Genomic DNA, 23,918 nt, shown 5'->3' on the forward strand with positions numbered 1-23,918 from the left:
ATAGACCCTGTAAAGTCACCAAAGCCTGCACATATAGTATTGTTTATTGCAGACGTGAGACGACGTAACATATCAAAAAACTTTGTGTAGGATATGACACAGCACCCCTTTCATTCATTCACTCATTTCATTTCATTTTTTTTACACATATATTATATGCAGTTTATAGCGATCGCGATATATAGAAGTAAATATTTTAAAACAGTTGTTAAAATGTGCAACATTCTCCCCTGAATTTTTTCCAAACGTTTTCGCCCTTTCTACAAAGCATTGATGATGTGAAGTTTATTGATTGAATATAACAATGTTTAACTACTTTGATATATTTATTTTGGGAGCATTAACAAAGATAATAGGGGCCAATATAAAATAAAATCTCGAATACAAGGGCTTATATGAGATGGTTCCCTCTTCAGGGTCCCCACAATGCTGGTCACTTCTTACACACGTGAAATTAAATTCGTAAAAAATATGATGTGTCATGCCAGGTCTGAGCTTATGTCACATGGTATTATTAACGAAAAATTGTTATAGCATATTCTATCTAGTCTTCTGCCTACTTATCTTTTTAAATTATTATTTTCCAGAACCTATCACAAACTATCTCGAAAAGAATCACTCCGCAAGCTATGGACAGCGACGTGTGACACAACGTGAGTGTCTGGTAGCCGTCCTGGGAAACGCTATATAGTTCAGAGAATTTAGATATTTTGCATATGTACCATGAGTCGCGTCTGTACAACAATTTACAGTATTGGTAGTAGCGACTATATTTCTCTGTGACGTTTCCTTCAAGCAATAAGTATATAGCACTATATGACTGAAATAATTACCTGATCCCCAACTTGCAAGCCATGGGGTCCAGTGCGCCCTGGGCCTAGTTCCCCTAAGAGTGGCAAATGTTCTTTGTAGACATTCTGTCCTTTTACATCATTCACGACCTGCAACATTCCATTACATATCATTATGTTATTTTAGCTCCTATATAGTTACTTTTTCATAGTTATTCTTCTAGCTTACAATCAGTCTGGCGAATACAAGCAACTGTTTCTCATGGTAATTGGCATATAAGGCAATCGTTCCCAGCATTGGGTGTCACTAGGAGACAAATTCAAACTTTTATCCCAGATATTTTTGTTTGGACAAAGGTGGAAACGACACAGGCAGAATTGATAATCACTTTTGACTTTAAGATGTTTACGATAGAGTTGCCTTTGACGTCGAAGCAGAGAACAAGTGAGTAACAAGAACGGACACTCTCCGCCCCTCGCTAGCTTTAGATACCGGACCACGCCCCGCACATTGACGGTCACATTGACTGAACGAGAACAAGGCTGTCGGCGAGCCGTTTTCGCGTTAAGACGGCTTTGATATTTGAATATAGTTTTCATTTATTCATTACGAAATTTGTATATTAATATATAACATCATTTTACGTTACTATTTATAATGGTTGAACGAATTGTGCTGTGTACGGCTGTTTATAATCGTCTAAACGGGATAAAGAGAGGCGTTTGTTTCGTTTTTTGAAAGATGAAACAAAGTAAGTAAAAAAACTTGTCTGAGACTCATTCAATTATTGTTTTCTTTAGTGCAGAGTAATATATAATACAGATTTATTATATCAATATAATAAGACGCCATAACTTCGTGAGCTAGACACGGATTGTCGAATTTTCCATTTGTATTGCCGATAAATATTACGTAGTGAATATACCTAATTATTGACTAGGTAATGATAAACTTGGACACGCAATTTCAAATACTTTGGTTACTTTATTTAAAGGTACCTGTCCAAAGTATAACATTTTAAGTGGTATAACATTTTAAGTGCTTTTAATATATTTTTTCAATATTATTGTAGTTAGTGAATTAATGAAAAATATAATATTGTATCGATATAAATACCTACGTAATGAATATGTGTAATTAGGATTCTATAATAGAATTATAGATAAAAGGTTAGCGTTAGAATTTTCGCTATGTTGCCGCTCTGACCACGTAACGTACGTAGGTACGGTAACGTAAGGTACGTACGAGCAAGTGATGGGAAACCCTGCCACTTCACGCACACATTTGCGCGTGTGCAGATAGCACCGTGCTTTATGTAGTAGTAGTAGGCAAATAATTTTCGACCGTTGTATGGGGTGTCCGGGGTGTGGTCGAAGTAAGATTTATTATTAGCAAAACTTTTATTAACTAACTACCATTAGCTGAAAAACTATCATTATCAAAAAAATCTTAACAATGTTATAACAAATGTTAGTATTACCATAAGGTATTTGCAAATACAAGTTATTTTATCTTTTTACTAGTAATTATTTTTATTTATTTTATTATTTGTAACTTTTTAATTTTCAAGTTCTATAAATTCTTATGACGTGTACAAATATAGCTTGTTGCAAGAAAATAAATTTAAAATGGGATTATTCTTTAGCAACAGTTTGATATATGTTACCATAACTTGTGATATTTGGCAAACAAATCTATGTATGATATGTTTTGGGTAGAATGCCCTTTCAGAATATGTATCTCTCCATAAAATCACAAAATAACCTGATACCTTTTACCTTCAGATTGACACTTATTTTCATTTCATTTCTGTACCTTTAAATCTGCCATTCCCTCAAAACCAACTCTGTACAAATTTTTCGCTCCATTATCCCATACGACGTACGCTGCTGATCTGGGGCTAGCTGCAGACCAATCCTGTATTTCATTCACTTTGCCTCGTCTGCCATTGCCTCCGTCTTGATCTTCCCATTGCCAATCAACCTAGAAACAGTTATAAATATAATTATTTTTAATAGTTCATCAGTACATTGTCGAGTTTATTTTATAGCTATAATAGTGCACACAAATGTAATTGCTGTTTTTTAAAAATGTAAGTGAAAAAGGCAATTGTGAATCCTATATTGTCCAATGTTTATTAGTTATTTATTAATGACTTATCAAATCTTGCAGTTACTAATAACAATGATTATGAGGCACATGTCTTATTTACAGTATAGAGGCTCGTAACAATGGACTCAATGAAGACTTATAATTTCAAAGATGATGTTTAAAACATAGAGCACTGCATTATCTAACAAGGTTATGTTTTTAGAAGTAGCAATTTATTAATTTACTATACATTATTGGGTCCAAAGACGTTACGAAAAATCGTTACAATCAGACGGCATTGTTCGATCGGTACAGTTTATCATACATTCATGTACACCATTCTATGATGGAAATACACAATTGGTTTATAAAAAAATCTTTCTCGCCTTAAGAAAGTCGACGCGAAGAATAACGCCTTCGACACATACGACTACGGTTATCGTATAGTTCATCTAGTTCCGATTTGTTAATCTTGTAATTGTATATTAAAATTTTGATACTGTTCTATTATTCAATGGTACAGTTTTAAAAATCATACTAAACTGAAATGTTTTCTCATACACACATTATAATCAATTACTGATTCAATTACTTCATCAGTGTTGTTTTTGAAGAATAAGATTGATGCTCTGGTTCTAGTACTGACTTTGGACATTAAAATATGTGTTGTCAGTTTCTGCCATCGAGTATATAACCAGAAATAGAGACAAAATGTCATTTAATTTATTTGAAAACTATTCTCCGAAATCATAATGATGACAACTGCGCTCCAATTGCCCGGACCGAATGCAAAACAATCGATGGGTGTTGTCAATTGTTTCACTTCAAATCGACCAGTTTAACTCGAGCTTTGTTATAATGGATGATAATTTAAAAATTACATATTTAATATTTAATTACCGATGAAATGTGATTCCGTTACTTTTGTAATTAGATGTTTTGCTGTTTTTCCCACACCACCAAATGGAACACCCCCCATTGTTAGAGATATTATTTTTATTACAATAAATATACAATATTTTTGGAATATATGGAGATGTACCCACAGTTCAGTTGTTGGCGCTGTATTATTTCACCTTTCTAATTTGATGAAGAAGTCAGTGCAAACGAGAGTTGATATTTAAAAGTGATATAAGGCCCATTTGCCTGATGAGTTGCCAGGGATGGATGGCTCTTATTTCTGGTTATATACTCAATGGTTTCTGCCATTTTGCAACATAGAGAGATTCCAAATTTAAATACAATACAAAATAAATTGTTACAATACATACCCCTCTGACAACTCTCGCTCCTGGAAAGATACCCCTGACAGCCTGTTTCTTGCTCTTACGTCTTGGTTCCACAAGACACCTTTGAGCTCCCAGTGCACTGATACGGTAAAACCTATGCCTCAAGTGATGCTTGTCACCATGGTAGCATACAGAGCATAAATCATAGTTACTGCATTCAGCACACTTCCAGCGAATACCTGAAACATTGATATAAAGGGGAAACATGAACATTTACAACGAATGAGAATGAAAAGAGGAGGAATAACTGCAGGCAAAGCATCACCAAATCTTCTTGTACAAAGTGATTAATCAATAGTAATCATAAAGTACCTGATAATCATATCAACTGGTCAAAATCTAATTGTTGTATCAAGTGAAACAAAGTAACTGAATTCTGGAAGCACTATCCAGAACACTCAGATGAGAACTAATTCAGAAATTACTTTTTTGAATTCTTAGGTTTTCATGATTGTTACACATAGGAAATGTAACTATGTTTTGGGATGTAAATTGAATATATCCATTTTTTCCAACAAATCACCATTTCAGGCTCTTTACACGTCTTAAATACTTGTTACTAAATTGATCCTATACAGAAACAAGTACAGAAACCCCAATACATCAAGCTCCTTTGGTGGCAAGCATAAGGTTTACTGTTAGGTTCGAGAGGTTGTAAATTCGATGTGCAGCAAAAGTACCAAGGACGCATAACTTAGTCTTTGTTTCTTAAAGTCTTACACAATTGTTATACAGTAGATATGTTCCTGTTATATGAATTATAACTTAACTATCAAATAACAATCATTGTTGAGAATGTTATTTTAGTTTTTACTTGTGTATCTATAACAACAACAAAATAACAAACCTTATAATATAAACAATTTGAGTTTGTGTACTTTTAGTTTCAAATTATCATAGGGAACTGATGTTAAAACAGAATTACAGCAAAATAGCAAACATACCGTTACGTTGCACATAAAGTATGTTATCTATTACAGAAAGTGTCAAAAATATACAAATTAACTCACCGAAAATCGGTTGTTGTCTACACGTATCACACATAGTCCCTTCGTGTTTTACGCCGGTTGGAGCACTATCAAGTATTCTCAAGTCGTAAGCACCAGAACATCTGTAGTTTGCCGCGGTGCCATTGTCCCAAACAACAACTACTTCTTCTGGCGACTCAAAATTACGAACTGTACCCACATGGCCTTCTCCGCCGTCCTGGAAAGTTATAACAAACAAGTACAGTAACTTCTTTTATAGGTACAATATTTCTGGAAGTTCTAAAACTAAAAGATATTAATAATATAAACAAAAATTCCAAGTACCTGTTTGCCCCACTTCCAATCTGGACCTCGAATAACTCGCGCTCCTACACCTTCCATCATAAATCTTGTAGCCCTAGAAGGCGCTGTTGACCCTGGAACGCAGGGCTCCATTATAAAATCATGTATGAGAATGAATAAAATGTATGAATCCAGAAATGGTCTCGAATTTTAACAATATTTTCTTCCGTCCTGCTCTCACTCACCAAAACTTTTGACGTTTACATTTTTTTAAGTAGAGTTTTAATGGCTTTGGCATAATGTTATACAGCCTATTCTTCATTTTCTTTTCTTAATTTTGGAGTGAGGTTGATATCTCAACTAAATGACACTGATTTTTTTAAACAAGTTGTCACAATACAATATCAAATAATGTTATGCATTATTCTTACGCAATGTATAACACATTATCGAACAACTGTCTAAACTGCGGTTCTTATACTGCTACTGCTGCGTTGCTATCGTGTCGCTCGAATAAACAAGTATACAATAGCCAATAGGCAGCGAGATAGAAATGGCACTAGTTGTTCTTAGTCTTAGGGTCGTATTCTAGAACTCTACTCAATGCTCAAGTCAGGATTTGAGTACAGTTTAAAGCACTCGAAATCATACTCAAGTCCCTGCCATTAGGGTCGTATTTCCAGTGCTTGTGTTTCCAATGCAATCCTGACTTGAGCATTGAGTAGAGTTCTAGAATACGACCCTCAGGGTCGTGTTCCAGAACTCTACTCAATGCTCAAGTCAGGACTTGAGCAGACTTGGGTATGATTTCAAGCACTGAAAATACGACCCTAATGGCTAGGACTTGAGTATGATTTTCGGTGCTCACTGCAATACTCAAGTCCTGATTAGAGTATTGAGTAAAGTTTTGGAATACGACCCTAATTGTTATAACTTTTAAGTCACCTATTCTGCCGTCCGCTAACTAAAATGCGGCAGTGACAAAATACTTTTTAGAGATATCATAAAAAACCATAACCCATTTTTAGAATATTGAAACCGTTCAATGATATTTCAGCCATGCATTGTTGGGGTAGGTTCCGGTAAGTCGAACAGACTAACTAATTCTAACTATTTTCAAAAGAGAATTTTGTGTTTTTCTTTTTAATTTTCTAATTAAAACGGATATTTGACCATTTGTCACTTAGCCGCGTTTTAGTTAGTGGACGACAGATTTAAAAACTATTATTTTGTGCTTTATATAATTGCAATAACGTGGATTATAATATTGACAGGCAGTTAACAGCAATCAAGTTTTATACAACTGGTGCCGAAAACAGGCATTTTGTTTTCGTTCATCGGTTAATGTTTAAAACGAACACAACAATATCTTCATAACAGCAGATTTCATTTCATTGCCTCAACCTCATTATCCTCGTCTTCGATTGAACCACAAATAACAGGTTACACAATAGTGTTGCTGTGGTGTTGCCATGACTTTTGAGACGGAAATTACATTTCGTCACCAAAAAAGTTACATCGTTATGTGCAAAAGTTACATTGTACAAGTTCGTTTTTTAATTACAAATTCAAAATGTAAAAAACATTGAACGAGACAAATATTTAAAGAGGCAAACGTGTAGCTAATATTTAATCTGAATATGTAATATAATCGCCCCAAACTTGAGAAAAAATGTGCTATTTTATATTATAATTACTAACACACTCTTCATTTGAGCTAATCTTTGAACTGAGCGATAGGAAATTGAACTCGCATGGTGCGCCACGAGCACGCACTCATGGCGTCTTGTCAGGCCTTACTATTAAACAGTCAGTACTATTAAAAATAATTGAATTATCGCTTCATCTTCAACTTCGGACAGATAAAATTGATCCTATCCTAACATCACTCGGTATAGGTCCCTAGCACAATTAACAACATCATTTGCATAACATACCACAACGTAACACCGCATCATGTCCCGATACATCTCATTTGTGTAGTGATAAGACATCATTATGAATGTCACTTCACAGAACTGCACAAGCTATACAGGTGAATACACCGATATACCACGCAAAATAAATACGCGACGACGACCTCCCGTCTAACACAAGAGCGCAAGTGAACTTACCAGGCTGTCGCTACCCGCAGATGGCCAGCGTTTCAATGAGCGCGGGCGCGAGCCGGAGCCGGTAAGGGTTTGTTTTGACCTAGCCGGGCATTCGCTGCATATTCGATTGACGCGGTACCTCGCGCTAGAGTTGAGTATTATAACATGTTAGAGGCAGAGTTTTCCTTTCGAATTTCATGTCGAATGCCCATGTTGTACCCGTTCCAGTTAAAATGGGGAGCACTACACTCGAAGTTGTTGACCATTACGTATACCTGGGACAGAAAGTACAGTTAGATAAGTCCAACTTTGAGAAAGAGATCTCTCGTCGAATCCAGCTCGTATGGGCAGCGTTCGGGAAACCACAATAAATCTTTGCGTCCAAATTACTTAAGTGTCTCAAGACGAAAGTCTTTGGCCAGTGTTTGTTGCCAGTGATCACATATGGATCATAAACGTGGTCCCTCATTATGGGCCTCATAAGAAGGTTCAAGGTCACTCAGCGGGCAATGGAGAGAGCGATGCTTGGTATCTCCCTCCGTAATAGAATCAGAAATGAGGAAATCCGTAAGAGAACTAAGGTAACCGATATAGCTCGAAGAATTAAATAAATAAATTGCTCCGCTGAAGTGGCAGTGGGCGGGACACAGCTAGGAGAATCAATGTCCGTTGGCGCGGAAAGGTTCTTCAATGCTCAGGCACCAGGTGTACCGACGATCTAATAAAGGTCGCGGGAAGCCGATGGATGCGAACAGCGCAGGACCAATCGTCGTGGAGATCGTTGGGGGAGGCCTATGCTCAGCATTGGGCGTCGTATGGCTGAATGATGAGCCTTTTCCTTAAAGAAAAATATTTAAAATAAGGTAGTGCTTTTTTACAGTATTCGGTATGGTTATCAGCTACTCATTCGCCTTTTTAAATATTTATTTAATTAATCCTATCACCACAGGGTATATACGTCCAAATCCTAAAAATAAAAAAGTAAGTACGTCTTAAAAAGAAAAATTAAGCAAACTTATTGATTGATTATATTTTGTTTGCGCCATCTTTGTGTTAATTTTTTGTCTAATTTGATTGCGTTCGTACACTATTTGGCATTAAGAATAAGAAAAATAGTTGCATTTTCTCAAAAGTTACGAAAATTGCCTTAAAAACAAAAATAATTTACATTTACGCGAGAGAATCAAGAGTTAGTAAGTAGTAAGAGGTAGTAAGTAACTTTAGCAGCAGTAGGGCTCCTTGTGAAAGAGTTCGGTTAGGAAAGTATTGCCACCTTAACTACTTCTGCTACCAAGCAGTAATTTGAGCATTACTGCGGTCCGGTTTTGAAGGGTATAGGTGCTGGTGAAACTACAAGTACATGGGACTTGTCAACAATGTCTCAGGGTGACAGGCGCAGTGGCAGTGCTTCTCAAATCTTTACAATTTAATAAAGCTCTGAGTAGCACTGCAACTTTTATGGACAGGCGTGTAGAATACCATCAGGCGCACGACTTGTTCGTGCAACACTACCAATATTCATCACTCGCTGTCATTATTATGTTGTATGCAAAATTAAAACCAGCTGAATAACAGGATAAATATTTATGACAACAGTTTACAATAACAGTTATTGACAAATCGCGTAACAGTGTAATTCAATTATGACAAACAGCCGTTTTTGTTATATATATCTACTTTTCACCCATTTATTTGGGTAGGCAAAGATGCCACAATACTGCCTCTTCATAAAGTATCTTGTTTTGATGGAAAGGAAAAGGGGATAAGCGCCTGTTCCTAAAGTAGTTACAGCAACTTTTAATAGCGATGCAAAGTGTGTTACTCGTATGCAAACGTGTGTTCGTCAAATGCTCGATTTAATCTTTACACTTGCGATTTATAGGCGATTGCATCAATGCAGACATCCATAACAATTGAGACTCGGAATTATAATTTTTCAATATTTTTAAAATTTTCAGTAATATTCCCGATAAAAACGGAAAATTAACTAACATTAACAAATAATTAGACACGAAGCCAAAAAAAACTGAAATTTGACACTGACATTGACAAATGTTTACTGAATTCGATCCAAGATCGACTTGTGTAGTGGAGATATTTAGAAACCAATTAGTGATTGTGAATTAGAGTGAAATAGTTTCTTTCAGCTGACTGTAAGTTATATTGGTTTGGATTAATACGACATTGTCTGCCTCCCTAAAGCATGTCGAATAATCGAGTGAAATATGAAAAAGCCAGACGACGTTTGGCCGCTGTAACGTTTTTATCAAATATATCTCTCGATGGGACGTTTAGAGATACCGAATTATGCAAGATTGCCAATAAAAAGAATGATAAAACGGATTGTGGAACGAGAGTGGTCGATATTAGCTATCCTAACGATAAACATAGTGCCTTAAGAAAGAGCGCGTTAAGCCGCGGTAAACTGCCGCATTCGAGTCCCATTCACCGCGTCGGCGCCGATAATAACTCTCTGAGTTCAGACTCTGATTATAATACCACCATTACCCCTGTCAAAATTTTCAACCAATCTTTCAGAGACAGGTAAACATTAATAAATATGTTCGAAAATTACGACGTCACAGTCCTTTCATCGATTGTTATATTCACAGATGTTCGTCGACAAATACAGAGTCGTTCAAGGAAAAGTTGACAAATAGAGTAAGAAAAGGTCATCACCATATAATTACTATAGCCAGCATCACTGATGATAGGAGCAGCTCAGAAAGTTTAACATTCGGTAATCTGTCTTGAAAAATGAATTATATCAATTGGTTCTATACTCTATACATTAATTTCCTTAATCATTGATATAAAATTTGGTTTAATTGTTAACAAATTAATGATCCACAATTTTACGTAATTTTAGGAAGATTTCGAGCCAGTGGTGTTTATATTCCTGAGCATGCAGTGGCTAAAGGAGTTCGAATAATACAGCCAGCTAAAGGTGTATCATTTAAGGATGAAAGGCTCGCATTTTCTGTGGCAAAAAGTGTCCCTTGTGTTGTGTTTAGCACTATACCATATTCCAAAACGATTAGAAATGCAAGGTACGTGTTCGATAAAGATCAAATACTTTTTAAAGATATAATATAGCTAATAATGATTTTTGGTTTTGAAACAATAAATACTTTCAGTCTCCATCACTATCCTTTTTTGTAAGTGTACTTTCTTAGGTTTCTATGAAAAATAAAATACAAACAAAAATTATTATCTACAAAAAAATGTTATGTGAAGTTCTTAGTACTTGAAATGAGTTCCATGTGCAGTACAGTAGAATGTAAGTAAATTTAATAAACAGACACAACTTTTTACTTGTATTTATTTTAATTTCTAGAGCTGACTTAAGAAAAGATGGAGTCCGTAGGCGTAACACTTCTGGTCCTAGACCCTTGTCTTCAATCACAGACAATGGTATGGATCCTTTTGATCTTCTTGGCCTTGAGAGAGAAGAAAATGGTCAAGAAATATCATATTCAAGGTTACTTGTACCATCTAGAGTGTTTACAAGAGAACAGTATAAGAGAATGTATGATGGTGATTTCCACGATAAGAACTGGAAGATGTTGCATAGACACCCTCATGTCATTGCCAGGTAAATTTAATTACAACAACACTGAGAAAAACATTTAATGTAAATGTATTCAGTTAAATGTTTCAACATAATTCAGCTGGTTACTAGGTACTGTGCTGTTCCAAGCAATGAATGTCACTTGCTTTGTGCATGTTTTCCTACTACCTAGAAATCACCTTTCCGTGGCAACTGTGTTCTATCTTGTCCTTAGGTACAACATTGAACAGATTATGCAGATTATGCCATAAACATAGTTTCATTTCAAATGAATGTACATTTAATATCACCTACTAGTAACACAATTAATAACACTAGATTCAGATGTCATAAATTACATTTCACATTTTACAGAATGATTTACTGATTGAAATAAACACACATCACATTTATAATGCATTTTCTTTATTAATCAAATCAAACACCACATTCATTTCATCCCTAACATTTGGATTTCAGGACTAAATTATTGACGAGGCACAAGGATAATAAGAAATGGTAATCGTTGAAGATCATTTTGTTTTGGCTAAACTGTATATTGGTTATTGGTAGAGTACATTAAGAGAAAGTAGGAAATTAGAATAATAAAGTATACAAACTATACTTACCATATCAGACGTAATTTCATGAAAGTAGACATAACTGCTAGTGCTAATATTTTCTGCTTTTGTTGTGTTGTTAGTGTCATACAATCATTTGAGTAAATAAATGAATTAAAGTCAAATGTATGCTAACTTACACTGTAACTGCTACATTGAGAAAAAGACTGGGTATTTATTATTAATACTGGTGGGTTACATTTGGCCTCAAGAAATTTTGCATGATTTATTAACATGATAGGTACTAACAGCACATTCTATTTTACCAGCACATAGCATGTACATTTACTTAGTAACAAATATTTGCATGAAAATAACCTAATAACACATTTCATGCAGCATGTGGATATTGTACATGCTCTTTCATAGATTTTAAATTGTAATTAATAGTAAAGAAATAAAAACTAGGTAAATGTTATAGGTGTTTCTCATATGAGGCGCACCAAAGAAGTGCAATGGCTGCTTCTCCACCTCACTCTTCAGTGGATTGCAAGACATTTGATTGGGATGAGCCATCTATACTTGCTAAGAAATATGTAAGTTTTCAATAAAGATATATGACATTGAAATCAGCCCTTTGTATACTAGTTTTTGATATATTATTAAAAAGTACTCTGTTTGATCTGACGTGATGGGCTCTATAATACAAAACGTAAACTTGCAGCTACACTATTGTCCAAATGTTCTGGATGACCCGGAATTAATCGCAGGCAAGCACAGGACCCTGCTCACTTTCACTTCATATATGACTTCGATTATCGACTATGTTCGTCCTCAAGATCTCAAGAAAGAGTTGAATGACAAGTTTAGGGAGAAGTTCCCTCATATAAATTTGACGCTCAGCAAACTTAGAAGGTAATCGTCATTACCAATTTCCAAATATTGTGATGTTAAATATTTTTGTATAGTTTTCTTTAAGACATATTTATTGTTACAGTTTAAAAAAAGAGATGCGGAAGATAGCAAAGCATGATAATGGCGGTATAGATTTGTTGTCAGTCGCTCAGGCTTATGTGTATTTTGAGAAGTTGATCCTCGCCAATTATGTTAAGAAAGACAACAGGAAACTGTGCGCTGGAGCATGCTTATTACTCTCGGCTAAATTGAACGACGTAAAAGGCGAAATGCTCAAGTCTTTAATTGAGGTAAGTTTTTAGAAATTTATTTCAATGTCAAATGTATGCAAATTTTTTTAAATATGAAATAACCGTACGGATTTTTTTATCTCGATTTCATTTAAGTCTTGTCTATTAAGTTCTTTTTCACTTAATTTAAAAAATTTAAATATTCCAATTCATTTAGCGCCTACAGAGCACTGAGGTTGCTTGACTCGTGTAATGAAATAGTACTGCAAAACGCACAGTCAGGTTGAAACCTTGAAATCATCAACCCAATTATTCGTCCAGTGCTGGGCACGGCTCTCCTCTCACGCAAGAGTTTAGGTCATAATTCGCCACACTGGCACAATGCGGGTTGGGGAGTTCACATGTTTTCCGACGGTTGTGTACCTTCTTCAAAATGCAGGTTTCGTCGCGTTTTCCTTCACGGAAAAGCTAATGGTAATATTCAAATTAAATGCACATCAATTCCGAGAAACTCAGTGGTGCGAGCTCGGACCCTCGGAGCTCGAACTCACTACCTCTGCTTGAGAGGCCAAACCATTAGGCTACTAGGACTTCAAATCACGACCGACAAAATGTTAAGGCACCTAAATACACTTTTAATTTGCAGCGCATCGAGACTACGTTCAGGTTAAATAGAAAAGACTTGTTACGATTCGAGTTTGCCGTCCTTGCAGCTTTGGAATTTGGATTACACGTGCCTCCATATGAGGTGTTTCCGCACTACCAGCGGCTAATGCACGATTCGTGACACTGGCGAAGGCTGGCCGTCGAGCCGTGCGTGCCATACGCAAGACTTTGCCGCCTCAGGCGTGCAACTCTTGTAGATAATTTCAGAGCTGCTGGCTGGTGGTAACACTTATATTTTATTAGCTAAGGCAAGAGTGTGGCTGTAATTAACGCGGCTTCGTTGGAGCGGGAACATTCTAATTGGCTCTTGATTGATATTGTTGCAACGTAATAAAATGTTTGTATAGCGCGATGGGTTGTGCAATATAATTTTATTAGGTATTCGTAAACATTCAATGTACCGTTTAAATGATTAAGAAAACTCTCATATTATTTTGTTACAATTTAAAGGTTTTAGCAGGATAAGAATACAGTAGTTGTTACTGTTGGAGTATCAGCCAGGACCTAAAGACTTCATCATAATACGTATCTGATTAGACTTTGACCTTAAATTGATTTGAGCGCCTTCTTTTACCATATTTCTATGGTTTGGTTCGAGAAGTGTCGTCTCTGTGTAAGTAATAGGCACTTCTTCTACCAATCGATTTATTTTTTAGATAACACTAAAAACTAGACTTTCAAAGAAAGTTGACTATAATAGTTACTAAGTTTGATTATATATATATATATAAAATCATAATGAAATTGAGTATTTAATTCTAATCTTTTAAAGTAACCGTCAATCAGTTTTACCCACTGAAGACACGTTACTAAGCGTTACCTTCATAATGGCCAAATTCTATATCTAAAAAAAATATATACAATAAAATTTGCAATTAATAAAGCGACATCTCTTGTCAGCCGCTGATCATAGTTTTCTGACAGGTGGCGCTACAGCAAAAAAGCCGTTAAAACCGAAAACAAAGACCTGCAGCAAGCACATAGAGAAATTCTCTGACTCGTCCCATAGCTAAGTTGTGAAAGCTCGTGTTGGGCAAAAAAATGTCGCTGGTTCAAAAAAAATTTGTTCAATCTTTGTATGAATAACATACTAGTGAAGTGCTTTCATAAAAAAAATATATAAAATAAAATTATATACTTAGCTTCACTTAGCTTTTATATTTAAGCCAAAATACTGTCGTCGGAAGAAAGGCACAAACGACAAATTCGAAATACGGAAATGACTTGAATTTTTTTAGACTTTGATATAAAGCACAGTTAAAATATATTTTATGTAGGAACTTACATTGTATTTAAAGAAAACTTATTGTTATCTTAGAAAAAAAAATGATAAAAATTGTTATTACTTAGTACTTTTATTATTTGACTTGTAATAGGACGAAAGGGCACACTTATACTCAGTTGTGCGGTTTTTGTGTTATTTAGTACAAAATAAGAACACAGTCCCGTACATTACGAATAAAAACTTTTAAATTTGGTATCTTTATAAGTTAAAGATACCAAATTATTTATATTATGGTTTAAAATAAACTTCAAGTAGGACTTTTTATGGTACGGATGGCAGCATATCAAGCTAAACGTTGACGGATCTTGTTCCGTTGTTCTGGAGGCGATTTTTGAACAAAAGTGTTAGGTATTCGTGATTGTTACATATATGAAATGAAACATTTTTTCGGATTTTAATTTTGTACCATGGAGCCTGTAAACGGCCCGCAACGTTGGTTTGTTTAAAAAAAAAACAAATATACAAGAAATGTCTCATTTCCTAAAAGTGGTTAGCTTGGTGTACTGTTGACTGTACAAAATGTGATTAGTCATGTCAGTTGTGTCGTTTGAGCTTACTGTAAATCCAACAATCATTGAGATAGATTTTTACAAAAACTTTGGTAGATTGACCTTTTTTCCTTATTCCGAATATGGACATTATAACTCAATTTTGACCAAAATTGTGCCTTTTTCGTTCCGTGGGCAGGAAACAGTTAAGTATAATATGATAAAAATAAATTATTGAAAATTATAAGGTTATCTTTATGTGTAGGTACTTAGTAGGTAATAATATGTTATCTTTAATAAAAAGAATCATTTTTTCAGAATAATTTTTCCTTTACAGCATGTTGTTTGGTGGCTGATTGTAGGTGATAGAATACGTAGGTGATTCATCTTTGTTTCTAGTTTACTTAGTAATATATTGTTAATTATCGGTAGTAAAGTTTTAAAGTATATAAATATTAAGTGTAGGTACATGAAAAGGAATATTTAATGTAGGTAAATTTCTCATCGCATATATACGTACCTATCTAATTTTAAATTCCACAAAGTGCTCAAATAGAGAAAAATACACGAGAAAAGTAAATAGCATGACGTTTAATATTTAAACAAATGTTACAAAAAGTAATATGTACAAAATAAAGCTTATTAAACTAAGTATCCAGTGGCGGATTTGCAGTCTTGGCCGCCCTAGACTCTAGGCCATGTAGTCAGTACCAGCAGCCCCTTTCTCAGCACTTATCATGTACTGGTAGACTACATAATGAATTTACTTCATTGCCAACTTTTATCGATTTAATATTTTTTCTAGAACATTGATTTTATATATCTCTGTCAGTTTACTGTGCGCACGCCAGTAAAGCACCCAGCCGGCATGATTTTTTCCGACATCTTCAACATTTGTCGTCATATCTCAGGCAACTTACACAAAACCTAAATAAATAAAAAATAAACTTCAACCTTCCTCATGAATCAATCTGTCTATTGGTGGAAACCGCATGAAAATCCGTTCAGTAGTTTTTGAGTTTATCGCGATCAGACAGTAGTGATTATACATACATTACAGATATATAACATATCTATATTTTATATATAAAATCTACGAAAGTGATTTAGGAAGATTATTGTTATACGATGCGGTGCTGTGCGGCCGGCCGTACTTTGGGTTATGTATTTCTTGTTATGATCAGTGAATTTTTTGTCACGATTGGCCGCCCCTAAAATCTGGCCGCCCAAGGCCCGGACCTACTGGGCCTTAGGGCAAATCCGCCACTATAAGTATCTAACATAATTAAATGTGTTATTGTGAAGTTTATTTAATTAACTGTGATATAAAAATGAAACTATTAGGACACGCGTACACAGCAATAATTAATAAGTGTTTGTTTTATTTAAATGTAAAGTTTATTTGTTTTATAAACAACGCATGTGTTTGTTTTGGATTGCTTAATTGTTGTTATTGTTGTAATTTTACAAAATTAATGTATTTACTATTTATTATTAATTTGTGAAGTATTTCAATTCTATAAATGCTCATTAGAAATGTTCACGACTTTTTCTTATGATGTCAAGCGACGGGACGATCAATTCGTGCACCTGGCGGTAAGCGAAACGCCTATATGACAACTGTAATGCCTCTTAGCTTTAAATCGCAAAGATCTAAGGGGCACTGCCACTGCGCTCATCACCTGGAGACATAAAGTTGACAAGTCCCATGTGCCTGCAATTTTACTACCACTCTTATCATTCAATACCGAAACACGGTAATGTTCACATTACTGCTTGACATCAGAAATAGATAAGGTGGCAGTACTTCTCTGGACGAACTCTTTCACAGGGAGCTCTATTGCGTCTGAAAATGAATTTCCCGAACATTTTTATTAATATGCAATGGGTAACACATGGGTAACGAGTTAGAAGATTCTCGAGATTGCTATAAATGGGAATTGAAACTATTTTTTCAGATCTAAATTGTGTATGTTTGTTTTTCCGACAAACCAACGTTTTTAGCTTTTTACAGGTCCCATAGTAACGGCTGAAAAAATAGTTTCATATCCAAGAACAAGGATATCAGTTTTTCGCTTGTATTAGATTAACAAGTAATTTCACAATAAATGGGTCACTACTGTGTATGTCTATTGATGTATGTCCTAACGATGAAATATCCGCTCCAAATCACCCGAGTTCATATAAGCAATGTAATTGTAATATTTTCTTCATTCACGCGTTTGAACAACGAGGACACGCTAGTTCCGCTGAGGAACCATCGGAATTAATTCACATACAGAACATGAGTTCGAAGGTAATCGTGATATCAAATAAGTGACATTTTTTATTTTAAAAATCTATGGAATGCAAGCGCAATGGTAAGTACCTAAAATCTACTTATTTTAATGAAATTTTCAAGGTGCTGTTGTTATTTGCCGTGCTCTGCTTACTGGGCTCATGCTGGGGCAAAGAGGAGATCACCCGAGGTCTCACTCGTCACGAGGACATACCAATCGAGCCTATAGGAGTGCCTTCCGATCCTGATCTTAACCAGGATGCCACTTTCTGGCGATTATGGAAGTTCTGGAAATGGGGTTAACTATTTTCTTCTCCTAAGTTTTCAAGTTGCATTATTAAATTGTAGTACATTATTCACATGTTCTTTTGCTTCTGCCGGTAGGTCGTTCAATGTTTAAAAAAGTACTCACACGCTCTCATGATATGGCGGAGAGCGCTTCAGGGAGACACCGTTTTCACGAGGATCGACCTAATGGCAATCGGAAACTAAAGAACAAAATTAAATTTCTGTTTAAAATACATCAATATGAAACAAATTAACCATTTAGTTTCATTGTTAAGTATAGTTTTCTAGTGAGGTTTTTACTAAGATTAAATATAAAATTTCGTCAAACAATTTTCAACACAGCCTCAACAACGATTATTAACCCGTTCATGCGAAAAATTCAATACCAGAATATGATAGTACGGGGTACCTCATTTCGCTATGTGGATCTCAAAATTCAATAATTTGCATCGAAAATTTTATATTGAATCAATATTAGCACTAACGGCAGAGAACAAATAAGTAATCTAACGGTACAAAGAAAAGTGGTGACATTTTTGTATGCGGTACTATTTGAATACTAAGTAGGTACCTACTGTCCATGAACGGGTTAAAGAATTTGGTAATAATGGTGGCACTTCACATGGCTATTTGTAATTTCATATATTTGGCTAACAATCACCATGTGTAGATGGCTTGTGAGACAAAGTATTTGCCTTGTTTGCCAATTCGACAAATACAGCAAACACCAAACTCGCGTTACCGCGCGCTGGTCGGTCTCTCGAAGCACATCAAAGGAGCCAAAGAGCCAAAAACGCAAGTAAACCGTCCACACTATGGCCATGTTCAATATTTTAACTCCTTATTTGGCCCCAGTAGCCATGTGAAGTGCATTAGGTTTTAAAATCGTTAATTGTTCAAATAAGTTAGGACTGACAACATATGTGCAGGACAGAGCGAAGAGCACGTCGAGCTTCACACTTAAGATTTAATTTCAACTCTATATCGCTTACCCATAAGGACGATCCAAACTGCCAAGATTAATGTGATCTTCACAGCAATTAATAATTTTATCAAGTGGTTCGACGCAAAACCCAATAAGTGTGTGAATTTTTGTAAAATTGTTTTCCAACTCTGTACTTATAGCGTACTTTTCATGCAAATCAGTGAGGTTCGTGTAATCTCTTGTTTCAATTGTGATGTAGGTACCTTATATAACTAGTAGTTTGGCTTGCATTTAGTAAATAACTCCTTGACTTGTCACATTCGCTGCATATGTTTAAACATGTTAATGTCTCTCGGCTTCGATTTCTCTTTTCTACGGGTGTTGGTTCAGAATAGGTACTAGCTTAAAATAATACTTAGGATTATTTCTAAATACTTTTTGTAAATTTACCAGCACATGCAGTTGCATCTTTTTGTGTTAATTGTGAAGTTTTAGACTTATTCTCTATAATAAACCAGTTGGTAAGTTAGTAACTAATACGGACTGATCGCTTTTTATTTCATGATATTTAAAACTTGGAACTAGATGTCCCACTGATAGCGCTACGGCAAAAAAGTCGTTAGAAACGAAAACATCTGCAACAAGCATATAGAAAGAACGATTCTTTCTATATGCTTGTTGCTATATAATGTCTGGTGGTTCGTTCTGTAGCTTAGTTGAGGAGCGTCTGGCACGGTATGCTTGAAGGCGCTGGTTCGAATCCAGCCGGATCGAAGGAATTTTTTCTTCGAATGTTCGATCTTTGTTTTTTTTATGACGTCAAGTGACTGCACGAACAAATCGTGTAGGTGATGGTGAGCGACAAGCCTATGACAGTTGCAGTGCTACTCAGAGCTTTAAATCGTATTATCTGAGGGCACTGCACTGCCATTGCGCCTGTCACCCTGAGACAAGTTAACAAGTCCTATGTGCCTGTAATTTCACCAGCATCCTTAAAAACCGGAACGCAGTAATGTCACATTATACTGCTTGGCGGCAGAAATAGGTAAGGTTAGGTTAGGTAGTTCTGCACCTGCTACTGAAATTGAATTTCCCGAACAATTTCATTCATATGCAATACGCACACAAGGATATAGAGTTAGAACGTTCTCACGATTGCTATGACATTGGATTTTATTATTAATAAATTATAACAAACTTGTGGAGTAATTTGAAAATAATAATTTAATATGTTAATGAACAATGGTCGGAAAAAAGTGTTCCACATTAGATACATGTTTAGATATAGCTACAAGAAGCGAGATGAAGTTGTTAAAACCACCAAATAACAATTAATTAGTTTTTTTGGAATTCCGGATTTCCGGAAATAGTTTTACTGTCTCGTTGCCGTTTCGTCAATGTGCGTGGCGCGGTGCGGTATCTAAAGCTAAGGAGGGCCGGAGAGTGACCATTCTCCTTACTTTTTTTCTGCTTTAGTAAAAGGTCAGTTATCTACTGCGTTTTTACATAGCATGCCAAAATTACTTTAAAATCCAATTTCGACTTCCTAGGTCAGTAGTATTGATTTCCGGAATTTGAAAAGTAACTAATTATTATTTAGTGGTTTTAAAAACTTTATATCGGTCCTTGTAGCTATATCTGTACATGTGTCTATATATGTGGAACACCTTTTTCCGATCATTGGTAATAATAAAGCACCGTGATATTCCAAAAAACTTAAAATATTAGGGGTTAAAGTATGAAATTGCCGTTTTATTGCAATAGGTTCTTTGAATTTTCATAGAATCTTCATGGTTTGAGGTTTTCGAATGAAACTTTTTTCAAATGGTTTCTGTGATTTTTTTTTTTAAATTTGAAACATTTGAATATCGACTTTCAATTGTTTTTGTTATGCAATTTAGACAAGAAAGATGGATACTGCGAAAATTCGAGTGATTTTTGAATACGAGTTCCGACGCGGAACTAACGCGGCAGAAACAGCCCGCAATATCAATGCTGCGTTTGGAGAGGGGTCTACTAATGAACGCACCGTGCGATTTTGGTTTAAACGCTTTCGTGATGGAAATTTCGACTTAAAGAACGAGTCACGAGGAAGACCGCCCACACAGGTGAATAACGATGAATTAAGAGAGATAGTGGAAGCCGATCCTAGTCAAACTACCCAGGAATTAGCGGCATGGTTTAACGTTACCTTACCCACAATATTGACTCACTTGCGTCAAATCAATAAAATAAAAAAATACGAAAAATGGGTGCCTCATGATTTGACTGATCTGCAGAAAGAAACGCGTGTTGAAACATGTGTTGCCTTGTTGAACCGGTACAGAAATGAAGGAATATTGGATCGAATTGTAACATGTGATGAAAAGTGGATTCTTTATGATAACCGGAAAAGAAAAATGCAATGGCTGACCCCAGGTCAAATGCCACAACAGTGTCCTAAACCAAAACTTACCAATAAAAAGGTAATGGTAACTGTTTGGTGGTCTCAGCATGGTGTTATTTACTATAGTCTTCTCCGATCTGGTCAAGCAATAACGGCAGATGTCTATTGTGCCGAACTCCGAACCATGTTGACAAAACTAGCAGTAAAACAGCCCCGACTCATGAATCGATCTTCACCATTATTGCTCCACGACAACGCGAGACCTCACACAGCACGAGAAACCATTTTGACCCTTCAGGAACTGCAGTTAGAAACCATTCGTCATCCTCCGTATTCACCAGACCTTGCTCCAACGGACTACCATTTTTTTCGTGATTTGGACAATTATCTACGTGACAAGAAGTTTTCTTCCCAGGAGGCAGTACAAAATGCTTTCACACAGTTTGTGCAGTCTAGATCGTCGGAGTTCTATCGCAAAGGCATTAATAACCTTCCCATTAGATGGCAGCAATGTATAGATAATAATGGCAACTATTTTGATTAAATAAATTTGTTAAAAATTTAAAAAATAAACAATTTAGATTTTCAGTACAAATCGGCAATTTCATACTTTAACCCCTATTATATATATGTATATATTTAAAACTCGTATCGGTTACCTTGCCAAGCCACAACTCAAATTATAATTGATTTGATTAGCATATCTAGATTTTAGTCATACCACAGCGTATTTTGGATGGTTTTTTCGCTCCAATTCTGAACTTTTTCTTGCTTAAAAATTTGTTATTATGAGTACATATATACCTACCACCAGCTAAAATGTTATTAATATGTAAACATTTTATTTCCACGATTTCAGCGGGGTGGTTTAACGTAATTAAATTCATACAATTTAAAAGTACATTTCGTCGGTTAAAAGGTCAAACTCATTAAGTGACATTTTGTTCAAAAACTAGATTTTTTCAATTTTGCTTTATTGGGAAGAACATCTATGACAAGAAAAATTCAGTAAGTCTGTGGTGTCCTTCATGTTTTAATACATACCAGTCCTTTAGTGATTTTTCATAATGAAAAAATACAAAATCTTAATTATCTCCCTTTGGCCAATTAGGCTATTAGTGAGTTTTACCTTTTAACCGATGATTTATTTATTTATTGAATAATTTATTGTACAGAAAAAACAAAAACACATTTAGTAACAAGGAGTTAAATTTTTTACACGAATTACGTTGTGCGTTTCTTGATTATTTGTTACCATTAAGCTGATGACTCTGAACCCAATGCTTTATAAATAAATAAATAAAAATTAGTAACAAGGAAAACACAAACAAAAGGTAGGTACTTCTTTCTAACAGAAATTTCTTCCTGTGGACCTAGATACAGAAGCCAATAATTACATTAACGAGTTTAGGCGTAGAGGGCTTAGGTGCACAACAAAGAAAATGTAATAAACAAAAACAATATCAAAAACATTAAATTATTAAAACTATTTAAATAGATAAATACATATTACTTCGTATTATAATACCTATAAAATGAATGGAGTAGTCGATAAACAGTGCTTCTTAACTCTCAGTTTAAAAATTGCTAAGGATTTACTGTCATGAACAGTAATTGTCACAGTCTGACCAAGGTCTGACCGCATGAACAGTGAAGGACTGAGAATAAAAACCGGAATTGAAGGATGGAAAAGATAACTGCACAAACTAACAAGAGATACGATAACTGGGACTCAATGTACTTTGTGACTGGGACCTAATTCTATTCTATTTCCTTAATGGCGGCCACTAGGCTTGGGCCAGTATCAGTTTCAATTAATGTTAATTAATAATATATAATAATACTGTTAATAAATTAATGTCAGTTAATATTGTTCAACAACGTCAACGTTTCAGTAGCAGCAAGGTATTTATTTTTAGATAAGTCTTAACCAGACAGTGACAGGGCCTTTATCTTAGAGGACGGAAAAAGTTTCCATAGTCTAAGGTCTTTATTTTTTTCCATCCTCTAAGGTCTTTATACATTTTTTAGTTTTTTTAAAGATTCTATTGCTAGGGCGCATTGTCAATAAACGACCGTTTATGCGCGTGGACTGATTTTGCAAAGTACCACTGTTGTTGGTAAACCTTTTTGCTGACCCACCTTCTATGTAGGTCTGTGACTAAAAAACGTTGAAATTTTCATACGAAAATATTTGATAAATTTTCCTTCTGTTGTCGCAGTGTAAAATATGTAACCAAAAATAATGATATAACCAAACTCATTTTTGTTGCAAAATTGGGTGAGTCCAATAAATTGTCTTGTATCTTCTTTTCTTATTCATTTTTCTATACATATAATCACTGCATGCAATCACCATTTTTTTTGCTTAGTAGTCAACATATTTCTTCCTCTTTATTTCTTTTGACAGTCGGTATTAAAACGACAATATGCACTGACACGTTTACCCTACACACGTCTGCCCGAAAGCATTCGTATCGTGTACGTAGTCATCATTTTCTTGTCTGCAACAGACACGAAATATTTTCGAGGCTAGATCCGACAAAATTCTTGTGTACAAGGTCATTCTCGTTTTTTCTTTTGCAGACACGACAAATTTCTTAGCGTGTACACGCGCCATAACACGATGAGACCAGAAAAAAGAGGGCTTTTTGCCCGTGGACTACCTGACTGGTTCATCTGTGTGGACCACAGGTAATTATTTCTTCCCGTGATTCATCTATTACCACCTGTGTGGACCATGAGCTATAAAAAGCTTACAGGATCGTATGGAAAAAATAAAGGAAATAAGACTGACATTGACATACGTAT

At 35.3% G+C, this 23,918-nt stretch overlaps 3 protein-coding genes across 4 annotated transcripts in view; 2 read left to right on the plus strand and 1 right to left on the minus strand.

The window, feature by feature from the left end:
• The window catches only part of LOC113232088 (E3 ubiquitin-protein ligase MIB1), a 154,203-nt gene extending 148,615 nt beyond the window's left edge, over nt 1–5,588 (minus strand). Inside the window, exons 1-5 of the mRNA XM_026466719.1 lie at nt 5,486–5,588; nt 5,183–5,378; nt 4,155–4,351; nt 2,608–2,775; nt 834–941 (exon numbers count right to left, since the gene is read on the minus strand). Coding sequence (XP_026322504.1) covers nt 834–941; nt 2,608–2,775; nt 4,155–4,351; nt 5,183–5,378; nt 5,486–5,545 — 729 coding nt within the window. The 5' untranslated portion in view covers nt 5,546–5,588. The remainder of the gene's footprint in view (nt 1–833; nt 942–2,607; nt 2,776–4,154; nt 4,352–5,182; nt 5,379–5,485) is intronic.
• A 4,142-nt stretch (nt 5,589–9,730) lies between these two features.
• Nucleotides 9,731–14,016, plus strand: LOC113236225 (CDK5 and ABL1 enzyme substrate 2). Of its 2 annotated transcripts, XM_026472235.1 has the most exons (9): nt 9,731–10,080; nt 10,149–10,276; nt 10,406–10,586; nt 10,874–11,131; nt 11,567–11,605; nt 12,128–12,242; nt 12,371–12,561; nt 12,644–12,851; nt 13,438–14,016. In XM_026472235.1, the coding sequence occupies exons 1-9, from the start codon at nt 9,740–9,742 to the stop codon at nt 13,576–13,578; spliced, it is 1,602 nt and encodes a 533-aa protein (XP_026328020.1). In that variant the 5' UTR covers nt 9,731–9,739; the 3' UTR covers nt 13,579–14,016. The 2 variants fall into 2 exon arrangements, with proteins under 2 accessions (XP_026328020.1, XP_026328026.1); XM_026472241.1 differs by lacking the exon at nt 11,567–11,605.
• Nucleotides 14,017–17,451: 3,435 nt separating this feature from the next.
• LOC113237160 lies at nt 17,452–18,273 on the plus strand. Its single transcript, XM_026473472.1, has 3 exons — nt 17,452–17,526; nt 17,632–17,806; nt 17,893–18,273. Exons 1-3 carry the CDS (start codon nt 17,515–17,517, stop codon nt 18,048–18,050), a joined length of 345 nt encoding a protein of 114 aa, XP_026329257.1. The 5' UTR covers nt 17,452–17,514; the 3' UTR covers nt 18,051–18,273.
• Nucleotides 18,274–23,918: the final 5,645 nt, after the last annotated feature.

This window comes from Hyposmocoma kahamanoa, unplaced genomic scaffold (genome assembly GCF_003589595.1).
Source record: "Hyposmocoma kahamanoa isolate Upper Pololo Valley unplaced genomic scaffold, ASM358959v1 102, whole genome shotgun sequence".
NCBI classification, from domain to species: Eukaryota; Metazoa; Arthropoda; class Insecta; order Lepidoptera; family Cosmopterigidae; genus Hyposmocoma; species Hyposmocoma kahamanoa.